This window comes from Colossoma macropomum, unplaced genomic scaffold (assembly GCF_904425465.1).
Source record: "Colossoma macropomum unplaced genomic scaffold, Colossoma_macropomum, whole genome shotgun sequence".
NCBI classification, from domain to species: domain Eukaryota; kingdom Metazoa; phylum Chordata; class Actinopteri; order Characiformes; family Serrasalmidae; genus Colossoma; species Colossoma macropomum.
The window spans coordinates 31,942,855-31,956,277 of NW_023494795.1; the positions used below are offsets into that span (position 1 = coordinate 31,942,855).

Consider the following 13,423-nt stretch of genomic DNA (forward strand, 5'->3'; position numbering starts at 1 on the left):
CTCAGTCTCTCTCTTTTCTTTTTTTCTCTCTTTCTCATTCTCTCTTTTTCTCTCTTTCATGTTATTTCTGTTTTCTCTCTCTCTCTCTTCCTCGCTCTCTCTGTCTCTCTCTCTCTCTCTCTCTCTCTCTCTCTCTCTCTCTCTCTCTCTCTCTGTCTCTTATTCTTTTCTCAGTCTCTCACTCTCTCCACTGGGTACCTGAGTGAAAAGATGGGTGTTGGTGATGAAAGTGTGAGAGTAGACTCCATTCAGCAGTGCAGTTCAGGCCCTGTAGGAGCTGCTTTGTGGAGTTCAGGGAACAACGTCATTTTTTCATACTGCTTCCTGAAGAACTCTCCAGAGCAAATATATAGAGTCTGAGCCAGTGGAGCCAGGGTCAGCAGGATGTGATGAAGATATCGCTGTTGTTGTAACTAAACCTCATATCTCAGAAAAAGAAAAAAGATAGTTTACTTGTAATGTAAGTCAATGGAACCAGATTTCTTTCCTAGTAATTCTGGATCATTTTTGTGGGTCCATTCATCATGAAGTTTACACACAATGTAAAAGTCAACAGGTATTTTATATATATATATATATATATATATAAAAAAATATATATATATATATATATATATATATATATAGTCTCTGGACTCTTTGGAGCAGAGCCAGTTTTACACTCTGCTCTTGCTTTTGTTAGTTTGCAGTTGATTTATCCACAGCTCTCCTGTGAGCTCTGTCCAGTGCTCATTTTTAATAAATGAACTTCTTCTTCTACTTCTTTGTTGGTTTTAAATAATTTAACATACTGGCTTAAAACTGTACAAAACAGGGAAAAAAGTACATACAACACTAAATGATAAAAACCAGAATAAGAAAACGAGCCTTACTAATTTACTGTACATTCACTGAGCACTTTATTAGGAACACCTCTTTGTATCTACTTTTACTGTCCACTGACCATATAGGAGCACTTTGTAATTCTACAGTTACAGACTGTAGTCCATCTGTTTCTCTGCATACTTTATTACTCCATTCTTCAATGGTCAGGACCTCCACAGAACCCTCACAGAGCAGGTATTATTTGGGTGGTGGGTCATTCTCAGCACTACAGTGACACTGACATAGTGGTGGTGTGTTATTGTGTGTTGTGCTGGTGTAAGTGGATCAGACACAGCAGTGCTGCTGGAGTTTTTAAACACTGTGTCCACTCACTGTCCACTCCATTAGACACTCCTACATCGTTGGTCCACCTTGTAAATATAGAGTCAGAGACGATAGCTCATCTATTCACAGTTTGTGTTGGTCATCCTCCAGTCCTTCATCAGTGGTCACAGGATGCTGCCCACTGGACGCTGTATGGCTGAATATTTTTGGTTTTCAGTCCAGCAGTGACACTGAAGTCTTTAAAAACTCCAGCAGCACTGCTGTGTCTGATCCACTAGTACCAGTACAACACCACTAACACATCACCACCACATCAGTGTTACTGAAGTGCTGAGAATGACCCACCACCCAAATAATGCCTGCTCTGAGGTGGTCCTGTGAGGGTCCTGACCATTGAAGAACAGGGTAACAAAGTATGCAGAGAAACAGATGGACTACAGTCTGTAATTGTCCAACTACAAAGTGCCCCTATATGGTCAGTGGAGCTGATAAAATGGACAACGAATGTAGATAGATGGTAAGTGTACCCAATAAAGTGGCTGTTGAGTGTATACTGTTTCTCTTTTTGCACTTAATAATAAAAATTATTTGTCTGATTTATAACTAATTTATGACTTTTATGAAGACATCAGTGTATATTGTATATTATATAATATAATTACCCAGTAAAACACAAGAGAGGGTGCTATACTGTGAGATATTGGCACTGGTATGCTACAGCACTGATTCCTCACAGCACAGCTCCACCTCAGGAGTATTATTATTAGATTTTGACACAATTATGACACAAACACTCATTATTTACATTCCACAAAGAAATATCGCTCTGATCTAGTGCTAAATTAAGTATCGCAATGCAAAACCCTCAGGATGCCAGTCACATTGCGAGGTCAGAACTAGCTGTGGTATAATGCATAATATATACACTCTTAAAAGAGAGGGGTTCTTTAGTTAACACAGTGGTTCTATATAGAACCACAAACACTTATAGAACCATTTGCATGCTTATTTGCATGGTGAAATTGTTCTTCAGATTGCTGGAGAATGTGTTGTATATGGTTCTATATAGCAACAAAAACACATTCTGCATTGATCTGAAGAACTATTTTACTATAGTTTTTTGATTGTTAATGGTCCTGTATAGAACCATACTCTTTCATAAAGAACCCTTGAAGAACCATCATTTTAAATGTGTACTTGGGCAGTGCATCTCTCTCTGTCTGTCTGTCTGTCTCACTAACTTAGCTGGGCAGTGCATCTCTTGGTATGTCTTGCTTGTTAGCCACTTCCAGGATTGTGTTCTATGACTTTGTGCCTTTTGTTCTTTGAATGTTTATGGTTCTATATAGGACCACTGTCTTTACTAAAGAACCATTGAGTGTTGTGTGTTGTCTGCAAAGCTAAGGACATTAGCTACACATTCACTGTATATATGGCCCAGTGTCAGCATGAACAAAACAATGAGAGGGGACCCAGTGTACATCCTTGGGGTACACCACAGAGAAAACCATGCCTGTCAGAGACAGTCTGAAACTGACAAATTAACATCTTTCACTTAAATATGTGGCAAACCTGGTTTTGCTGCAATCAAGAATCTAGCAATCAAGAGCAGTGAATAACTGCAGAGGTATGCCAGGAGCTGGGGCTTAGCCAAAAATCCCCAAGGACTCAATCATGATCCAATAAAACAAGTGTTTTATTTCCAGATCATCAACTACCTTCACTAATGCTATTTAATACTTAAATTTTTATAATGTAATTATCTATTATCCAGTTTTAACGGTAATTAGAAAATATTCTTTAGAGCAGTTAAATTGACAAATGTAGGATGTATATATCCTATATTTGTATATAAATAAAAAGATAGATAGATGATTGAAATGGACAAATATAGTGGATGTCATCTGAAGTCAATGATTTTCTGTTTTTTAAGAATAAGGAAGTACCTCACACTTTTACTGACCCCTATAGTGGTCAGGTGTGAAGGATTGAAAAGCTGATCAATTGGAACCCGTAATCTAGGCTCACTGTGGTTTTTAACAGCAATCTTATAGAAAGGCAGCAGTCTCTCAGTAGACACCAATGCATTACTTATAAATTTCATAATGCATTATTAATGTACTCTTCTGTCATGCTCGTTTCCCTCTGCGATGGTCCACTTTAACAGAGTGTGTCAGTTTCCTTTTCTACAAGACAACCCTAGATAGAGATGTCTTTGTTTTTTGTACGGGGCAGATAAATGTAGTGTCTGTCAACAGAATGATAAAGTTATTGACTTTGTCACGTATGCTTGGGGAATCATCTCCATTTTTGATGGCCTTGCATTCTACATTGGTTTGTACAAATGAGGCCATTTAAGTTATGTAAGTAATGCTCTCACATGGCAACATGATATGACCCTGTACAAAATTACAAAGAGTATGACGTTGATAAATAATAAGTCATAATTAAGTCCCAATTACAAGTTGGATCAGTGACATGTTGAAAATTTTTGAAGAAAAAAATTCTGAGTTGTTAACATGAAAATAAAAGTTGAGAATTAGTGATAGTCATCATATTCTCACCTTAGTCATCATAAACTCATTAAGCTGACTGTATTTGGAGATGGTGCCACTCAGTGACCTTGTTAAACCTGTCAGGCACTTCAGGAAACTGTCTCTAAGAATGAATGAGAATCTGCACAAATCTCGATGCACTAAACAGGTGCACAGCAGCCATTACCCAGCTGTTAGTGTTATTGATCTAACACAGCCATTCTTATACTGCTGCACTCTCCACAGATACAACAGTTAGTGCTCTTCGAAAGGAAACTGTGCAGAAGAGACCAGATGAAAGAAAGCACTTGTCGTAGGTGTTGGAGGATCCTCGGTTTAGTCAGACCGGGGGGATTTTCTGTATATGTTAACACAAGCCTGGTACAGACACGCCAGGCCGAGTTCAGTCAGTCAGTCAATCTGTGAGTCAGTGAGTCAGTCAGATGAGTATAAGGGCGAAGCTAAAGAGTGTGAAAATGCGTCTTAGGAGGAGAAGGGGGGGTATCGATAGGTGGATGCTAAGAAGGCCTGGATGGATGGAGAGAAGGAGAGATAGAGCAATGCAGTGTTAGAGAACAGAAAGATAAAGGGAAGTATAAGTGAGAAAAAAAAAATGTGTTTTGTTTTTTTTAAATTCTGTTACAACTGTTTTTTGGCAGCACGCTGCTGAACACAGTCATGAAAGTAAAAACAAATTAAATGGAATTGAATTGAATTGAGCTGAGCTCAGCTGATCTGAAGTGAACTGAATTAAATTAAGAGAGTGTGTAAAGGACAGAGAGAGCATGTATGATGAAGAAGAGGGAGGAACATGGTGTAAAAGTGAATACCGATATAATATTATTGGTTTTTACTGTAGATGATTTTACTGTATCCTGGGTACTGTGATGAGCCCAAACATGATGAACCTTGAGAAAAAAATTAATCATGAACTCAAACAACTTTAATAATTCAGTTCCTCTACAGAGAACACACTTTAATGTGCAAATGTTAGTGCACAGTTTCTATTTATTTGCTAAGTTTTAATACGTTGGAAAAAAAAATAAAACATAAACTTTAAAATACTTCAGATGTTTCCAATATGCTGAATGCAACCTCATTTCTAAAAATGTTGGGACGCTGTGCAAAATATTAAAAAAAATAGAATGCAATGATGTGCAGATCATTTAAACACTGTATTTAATTGAAAATAGTGCATCACACAACAAATGTTGAAACTGAGAAATTTTATCTTTGTAGGAAAATATATGCCCATTTTATATTTGATGCCAGCAACACGTTCCAAAAAGGGGCGGGGCATCTTTAGCAGTTGTATCACCTCTTCTTTTAACAACACTTTGTAAGTGTTTGGGAACTGTTGATATCAACTACTATAGATTTGAAAGTGAAATATTTTACCATTCCTCTTTGATATAAGATTTTAGTCTACTCAATAGTTTGGGGTCTCCTTTGTCGTATTTTTTATTTCATAATGCAGCAAATATTTTCAAAGGATGACAGGTCTGGACTGCAAGCAGGTCAGTATAGACATGGAATCTTTTACAACAGAGCCATGCTGTGGTAGTACATGCAGAATATGGTTTGTCATTGTCTTGCTGAAATAAGCAAGTCTTTCCCTGAAAAAGACGTCATCTGGATGGCAGCATATGTTGCCAAAACAAAACATCAGATGTTCAGGTCACCCATGCCATGTGCACTAATGCACCTCCACACCATCACGAATGCTCGCTTTTACACTGTGTGCTGATAACGAGCTGGGTGGTCTTAAGCTCAAATGATGCAATGTCTATGATTTCCAAAAGGAATCTCAAATATTGATTTATTGGACTACGGGACACTTTTCCACTTTACCTCAGTCCATCCTAAATAAGCTCAGGCCCAGAGAAGGTGGCGGTGTTTCTGGATCCTATTTATATATGGTTTCTTGATTGCATGGTAGAGTTTTAACTTGCATTTGTGAATGCAGCGACGAGTTGAGTTCACAGACAGTGGTTTTCAGAAGTGTTGCTGAGCCCATGCAGTGATTTCCAATACAGAATCATGTCTGTTTTTAAGTCAGTGCCACCTGAGGGCCTGAAAATCACAGCCAGCCAGTATTGGTTTTTGGCCTTGTCCCTTGCATACAGAGATTTCTCTGGACTCTCTGAATCTTTTAATGGTATTATGTACCATAGAAGATGAAATCCCCAAGTTCTTCGATATTTTACATTGAAACATTATTCTTAATTTGTTGTACTATTTGCCCCACAGTCTTTCACAGAGTGGTGAACCCCTCCCCATCTTTACTGCTGAAGGACTCAGCCCCTCTAGGATGCATTTTTGCAGAGGTGTAAAGAGTACTGAAAATCCCTACTCAAGTACAAGTACTGTTACTGTAGTGACAATTTACTCAAGTACAAGTAAAAGTATTAGTAAATAAAATTACTCAAGTAAGAGTAAATAAGTAGTTCGCTGAAAAACTACTGAGGTACTCAGTTACTTCGTTACTTTTTCATATTTCTGCTGTCACAACCTGAACATATTTCTGAGCTGAGTTGGCTACATGACTGGAAATAATCTGTACAGAAAAACACTAAAGCTAAAGTTCTGAGAGCTGAGACTGATCACAGTTCGCTCTGCTACTAAATATTTACCCAGCTTTCTGTGAGCTGTGTAAGGAATGAGGTTTACATTAAACTGCATGCATTTCATGGTTAGACGATTATATAAGATGTCCTAGTTTATCTGTTTCCAGTAAAGTATTTCAGAATCCCTGAAAGACTGTGCAGAGGATGTTACTGTTTCAATAAGTAGATTTAAGAGGAAAAAAAAGTCAAAATTATAAGTAAATTGCTTAATTAATAATGTGATTTTAGTGACGGTCCTGCTGCCCATCATCTCCCTGGACTCTAGCTTACGTTAATAGGTGTGAACCTCTCCCAGCCTTCAAACTGTATATTTTCACTGATATCTGTTCAGAATATTTACACCATTAAAATCAGCAGCAACATCAGCAATTTACCCAGCGTTGATTTATTTCACTAATCGTGCATTTTTCACAGTTAAACAGCTACACAGCCTCTCACAGTTAAAGACAAACACCAAGGCAGAGAGAGAGAGAGAGAGAGAGAGAGAGAGAGAGGGCGGACGGGCAGGGGGGAGGGATCAGATCAGGCCAGTCAACGACAGCGTGACAGAATCACTGCTCAGAGTTGATAAAGATCCTGTATTAGACTAGATTTCTTGTCTTCACGACCGTTTACCTCCAAAACAGCAGCTAAACTAGGCTGTATTAACGGTAACCTGTGGGCTGTGGGGACACCTGTTAACTAAAGTAGCTGACAGACACTAATAAAATATACACAGCAGATTTCCAATGTAATAAACAGCATCATTATAAAAGAAAGAAGAAACCCGTAAACACGGTACCTGTTTAGCTCTGTAGTGTTTTTCCTGCCGAAGCTGCTGTTTTTTGATTGAAAATCTTTTACATTTAAATGCCTTTCGTTTGTATTAGTTTCTGAGCTGATACGCTCATAATTTATTTTTATTCTGTAACGTTATGAAAATTAAAGTAGCGAAGTAAAAGTATTTTATTAAAAATTAACTAGGCTCCCGAGTGGCGCAACCGTCTAAGCGTTGGCCGTATCATCAGGAGATCGCGAGTTCGATCCCTGGTGATGCAACAGCCGTCCGTAGCCGGGAGTCCGAGAGAGCACAACTGGGTAGGTAGGATGGCTCCCCCTCTCCCCCCACCACTCAGCGCGATGCTAGTCAGCGCAGGCGTCTGTTAGCTGACGTAACAGATCTGGCGGTTGGCGCTTTCCTCCGAGCGCGTTCGGCTGTCCAGTGACGTTGCGTGAGCGGCAGCTCGAAAAGAAGCGGTGGTTGGCTTCACACGTCTCGGAGGAGGCCTGTGTTAGCCTTCACCCTCCTAGCGTTGGTGGCATCGTGTGATTGGGGGAGTCCTAACTAGCGGGTGGAATTGGAGACGACTAAATTGGGGAGAAAAATCGGGTAAAAAAAAAATTAACTCAAGTAAGAGTAAAAGTACTGTGATTTAATTCGACTCCAAAAAGTACCGTTACAGGGAAAACTGTACTCACAGTAACGAGAGTAAATGTAATTCGTTACTTACAACTCTGCTTTTTTGTACCCAATCATGTTACTGACCTGTTGCCAATTAACCAGCTGGAGGTTTTTTGAGTATTACACAACTTTACCAGTGTTTTGCTGCGCCGTCCCAACTTTTTTGGGACATGTTGCTGACTTCAAATTCAAAATAGGGTGTAGATGCACATTATTCCATTCTGTTTTTATTTACATTTTGCATGAGATAACAACTTTTATTATCTCGAGAAACAAGATAACTAACTTGTCATTTTAAGATAACAACTTGGTTATCTCAAGATAACAATCCAGAAAATTACTACCACATGGCCTCTCTGGACTGCTGTAGTAAACAGCAATCATTTAATCAGAAATTAATGGCTTGATAAGATTTAATAAGAGCATTATAAAGACATGATAATGTTATTTTATACTGAAGTTATTATTATTTTTTTTTATTTAATTTAAAACAAAATTAAAATTAGGTAGTTCAGTGGGCAGGTTCTTCACTCTTTTTGTGTCCCTGTGTGTTTGTTTAACTTCCAGCAGATGCATATTTATACATTCTTACCAACATTTCCCTTCACCTGTCTGTCTGTGTGGTCTCTGTAAGCTTCTCTCAGTTCACTCTGCTTTACAGCTTTGGCTGCTTTTCATTCATTTTTCATTCTGCTTTCATCAGGTAGGCTCTGCTCTAATGCAATTGCAAAGAAATAGATGGCTCACTCTCTCATACGAAGTTATTTATACATGTACACATTATATATGCACATATACACATATTATATATACACATATACACATTTTGTCTTTAACTCTATAACCTTGATGTGTTCAGTTAAGGAATACACATTTTTATTTCTGTATTTCTGTGCACTTATGAATAACACAGTGTCTGTGTCAGCTCAGGTAGCACACATAGATGTGTTGTAATTTAACACCCGTTTTTAGAGTGTAAAACTAGCCAGTAAAACCAGTTCATAAACAGCTGCTTCAAAATAAAATCATTGTGTTCAGCTATTCCTGAATGTATATTCACTGAGTCTGAATTTTAATATGTTTGTAAAAGATTGAAACTGCACACTTTAAGCAAAGATGGTTCTTCAAAGGTTCTTTAGTACAGGCAATGGTTCTTTTTAGAGCTATGAGTTCTGTATAGAACCATTTCATGCTTAAAGGGTTCTTTGCATGGTGATATGGTACTTGAGATTGATGGAGAATGTGTTGTATATGGTACTATATAGCACCAAGCAGAGTTCTTCTATTGCTACAAGCTTCACATCATAACAATAGCAGAGCCCTGCCAATATGAAATATTGGCACTGGTATGCTACAGCACTGATACCTCACAGCACAGCTCCACCTCCGGAGTATTATTATTAGATATTTGACACAATTATGACACAAACACTCATTATTTACATTCCACAAAGAAATATCGCTCTGATCTAGTGCTGCTGCATTTAAACGCTGCTAAATAAAGTATCGCAATGCAAAACCCTCAGGATGCCATTCACATTGTGAGGTCAGAACTAGCTGTGGTATAATGCATAATATATACACAACCATTTAACCATGAATTGGTTCTAAATAGAACTATTCCCTTTACTGAAGAACCTTTAAAGAGCCATCTTTTTCTAGAACTTTCCATCAAATTTAAAACATAACAAAATTTCTCTTCTTTTACCAACAAATACAAATGTGGTCTGGATTGAAAGTTTCCACTTAATTTCTGTGCTTGTTTCAATGAGCTATGAGTCAGAAAAAATTCATATAAATTTACAGCATGCTGTTTAATATCTAGTGATAACCGTGACTTCTAAGTGTTAGACTGACATGTCTGTGTGTGTGCTTGCAGAGTGCATGTGAGACGCACGGACAAAGTCGGAACGGAGGCGGCGTTTCACCCCATAGAGGAGTACATGGTGCACGTAGAGGAACAGTTCCAGTATATGGCCCAGCGCATCCAGCTGGACAAAAAGAGAGTTTATCTGGCCACTGATGACCCATCACTGCTACAGGAGGCCAAAAATAAGTGAGTTATAACAGGAGTAGGTATATACATACACACACACACACACACACACATATATATATATATACACACAATATATACATAAAAGAAACCCTGACATTGTGCATACATAATAAATCCACATCTTAACACAGTGCAAACAGATAAAACACAAGAGCAGAAGGCATTAAAATCATATTGAAGTATTTACATTTAGTGGTTTGCATGTGAACAGCAAAGTGAAGAAAACGCATAGCACAGAATCCGTCGTAAATAAACAAGTGGTGTGCTTATGATTGGTTGTTTGTTATCATATTTTTTCCTCAGGTACCCAGACTATGAGTTTATCAGTGATAACTCCATCTCGTGGTCAGCTGGACTGCATAACCGTTACACAGAGAACTCTCTGAGGGGAGTTATACTGGACATCCACTTCCTGTCCCAGACTGACTTCCTGGTTTGCACTTTTTCCTCACAGGTATGCAGATGTACACTGACTGTCCACTGTAAGTGAGACTCCTACTTTACAGGTCCACTACACAGGTGTATAGATATGGACTCTAGCCCTTCCTTTAGGCTTTGTTCACACAGCAGGTAAAAGTGGCCCAAATCAGATGTTTTTCTTCATATGTGACATAAATTTGTTGTCTGTGTGTCAGGGTGAACAGCAAAAATCACACTGAATCTGACATTTTCAGTTCCAGTTTGAGGCGCTTTCATATATGGTACTGAAATCCGATATGTATCCAATATGCAGCAATGCGACTCAGTCTGAACGGCCAGATCGGAATTCATGTGACTTTTACATCAATCCAACTCCACATTTGTTATAATTTCTTGCTCTGCTGAGATCTCATAAACATTTGGGGTGATGTTTCTATACAAAAGATTAGATAAGTCTTATCCAAACCCCTCCGTGTTTGAAGAGATTTCGAAAGAAACGGCTGAACATGGCTGTAGGAGAACGAGGCTGCAGCATCAACGAACAGTTAAAAAAGCAAAGTTAAAAGAATCAGAGAAGTGACCACACCCTTTTTATGGCGAGCTCGAACACATTCTGGGTGATGAGCCCAGCTCTCAGTCAATGAAGCTTCATGATGGCTCCTGTGATGCTGGTGAAGATGAAACTAAAGCCTCCAGGAGCAACTGGCATTTGTTGGCAGTCATGATTGTGTACCTCTGGATGAGCCACGTGAAGCAACGTGAAGCAATGTTCTTTTGCATACGCGGGTCAGTTTAGGAGCGTGATCTGTTCAGACTAATGTCGTATACAGGTCACATTTAAAAGAGTGTAAACAGCCAAACAAAGAAATCAGATTTGGTAAGAAAATCAGATTTGGGCCACTTTTACCTGCTGTTTGAACGTAGCCTCATTGCACAGTTTATCACAGGTACCCCCTCTAAACATCTGTGATCAACAATATAGGTAATTACACCTGTGTTACAATCAGAAAAGCCATTTTCAGTTAACTCTATCACACATGTAATTACATACCAGAAAACGTAGTTATAACTACCAAGATACACTTGTGTAATTACATGTGTAAAAAATGTGTGTAACTATATAAGCTGTACTACTGTAATCTATCTGTAACAGTGAGCACATCACTCATAATTACATTGTTATTACATGTATTAATGGTAGTTACACAGTTATTACAGGTGCCTAATATAACTCATGACCAAATATATAAATATTTGAACAAACTGTTAGGAAAAATTTGTCTTTCGCTTCTTCTTTAGAAACTGTGCAAATTAGAATTTTTGCCAAATTATCGGTTTAAAATTTTCTTGTATCATGTCTCAGGTTTGCAGGGTGGCGTACGAGATCATGCAGACGCTCCACCCAGACGCCTCCTCCTTCTTCTATTCTCTGGATGATATTTACTACTTTGGAGGGCAAAACGCTCACAATCAGATCGCCATCTACCCGCACCAGCCCCGAAACACCGAGGACATCCCGCTGGAGCCTGGCGACGTCATCGGAGTGGCAGGAAACCACTGGGATGGCTTCTCCAAGGGCATAAACCGCAGGCTGGGCCAAACAGGCCTGTATCCATCCTACAAAGTGAAGGAAAAGATCGAAACGGTGAAATACCCCACTTATCCTGAGGCGGACAAACTGATCACGTCACAGAGGAAGAAATAATGAAGGAAACGTGTTTTTCTGTCATGACAGATTGTTCTCAAAAAAAAGAAGCAAAAGGTTTCGTGCTTTCTGTTCCGGGGCATTGTGTTTGATATATGACAAATGAATCAAAACGGAAGGACCTGATGAGTTCACTAAGGAAAACGAGAGAGAGACCTAGAGAGAGTGAAGGAGAGAGAGGGAATCTTTTTTTTCCTACAGGACTGTGTTGGTTTTTTTTCCTTTTTTTTTCCAAGAGGTTGCTCAGATAAGTGATGACACATAATCCACAAGAGCAGACACTGACAGCACACGAGCGTGCGTGTAGATTGACTCAACCTGACATGACTCTGCTGGATGAAGCTGAAGCAGCAGACTCTCCCACACGACTGAAGCGCATCTCTGTGTTAGCACATCAGCGACTCAGAGCGATTTAAAAAAAAACCCCAAACACCTTCTCATGCTTGTTTTTTAAATTATTTAATACTTTGAGGCAGTTTTGAAATCTGTTCTGGCCTTTTAACTCGCTTCTTCACTACTCTACTACTCTACTCACTTCTCCTGCTCCATGTAAAGTTTCCTCACTCGATTACCTTATTAATGCCTCGCCCACAAATGTGTTTCATCTTAGCTACTGTTTCTAGGCTGCACAGGCTTTACAGAACACTGGTAAAAATCCCCCTCAGCGTAATTAACATAAACAAAATACATCTCTTTTTATAGTTATTGTCGCTAATAACTATGTAGTACATATAGTTATTAATAATGCATGTAGTTGCAATGCAACTACTGGGGATGTATTCACTGTAACAGATGGATTACTGTAGTACAGCTTATGTAATTACACATGTGTACCAACTTCAGTTTTACTTATGTAATTATACAAGTGTATCTTGATAGTTTACAGTGTTTTTTTCTTGTGTAATTACACATGTGAATAGTGTGAATTGCTGTTTTTCCAACAAGACTTTTCTGATTATAAAAAGAAATGTGTAATTACAAATATTATGAGACTACTTGCATAGCATCTGCACAGGAAATGCTAACTTTCCGTACATTTAGCTTGCTGTAGTAGTGCTCTTGTTTCATGATGGTAATCAAAGCTCTGGCTTTAAACCATTTTTAGTGTAATGGTCTTTAAACAGCAACAGCACATATCTTTAACAGTAACTTCTATGTAATTGTTTTAAAAATAAGGGTTTATTTTATTATATGCTTCCAAAAGCAATGTTTGGATTGGGTCTGTAACTTTGCTGTACCTACAGAACAACTACACAGCAACCGTCCACTTATTTTACTTTTACAGAGTTACAGAGTGGAATATTTGTATTGTAACATGGTATCCAGATCAAATCACATGGATTAATACCTGTCTGTAATTTCATAGCAACTACATAAAGATAAATGCTCATGATCTGTTGTTGCTATTTAAATACTGTCACATTATAGAATAATTTGAAGCCAGAGCTTTGGTTACCATGTCATGGCACAAGCACACTACTGCAACGA

At 38.5% G+C, this 13,423-nt stretch overlaps 1 protein-coding gene across 1 annotated transcript in view; it reads left to right on the forward strand.

Moving 5' to 3' along the window:
• The window catches only part of fut8b (fucosyltransferase 8b (alpha (1,6) fucosyltransferase)), a 131,688-nt gene extending 119,014 nt beyond the window's left edge, over nucleotides 1–12,674 (forward strand). Inside the window, exons 8-10 of the mRNA XM_036582196.1 lie at nucleotides 9,631–9,807; nucleotides 10,114–10,264; nucleotides 11,594–12,674. Of these exons, the coding sequence (XP_036438089.1) occupies nucleotides 9,631–9,807; nucleotides 10,114–10,264; nucleotides 11,594–11,935 (670 nt within the window). The 3' untranslated portion in view covers nucleotides 11,936–12,674. The remainder of the gene's footprint in view (nucleotides 1–9,630; nucleotides 9,808–10,113; nucleotides 10,265–11,593) is intronic.
• The last annotated feature ends 749 nt before the right edge of the window (nucleotides 12,675–13,423 follow it).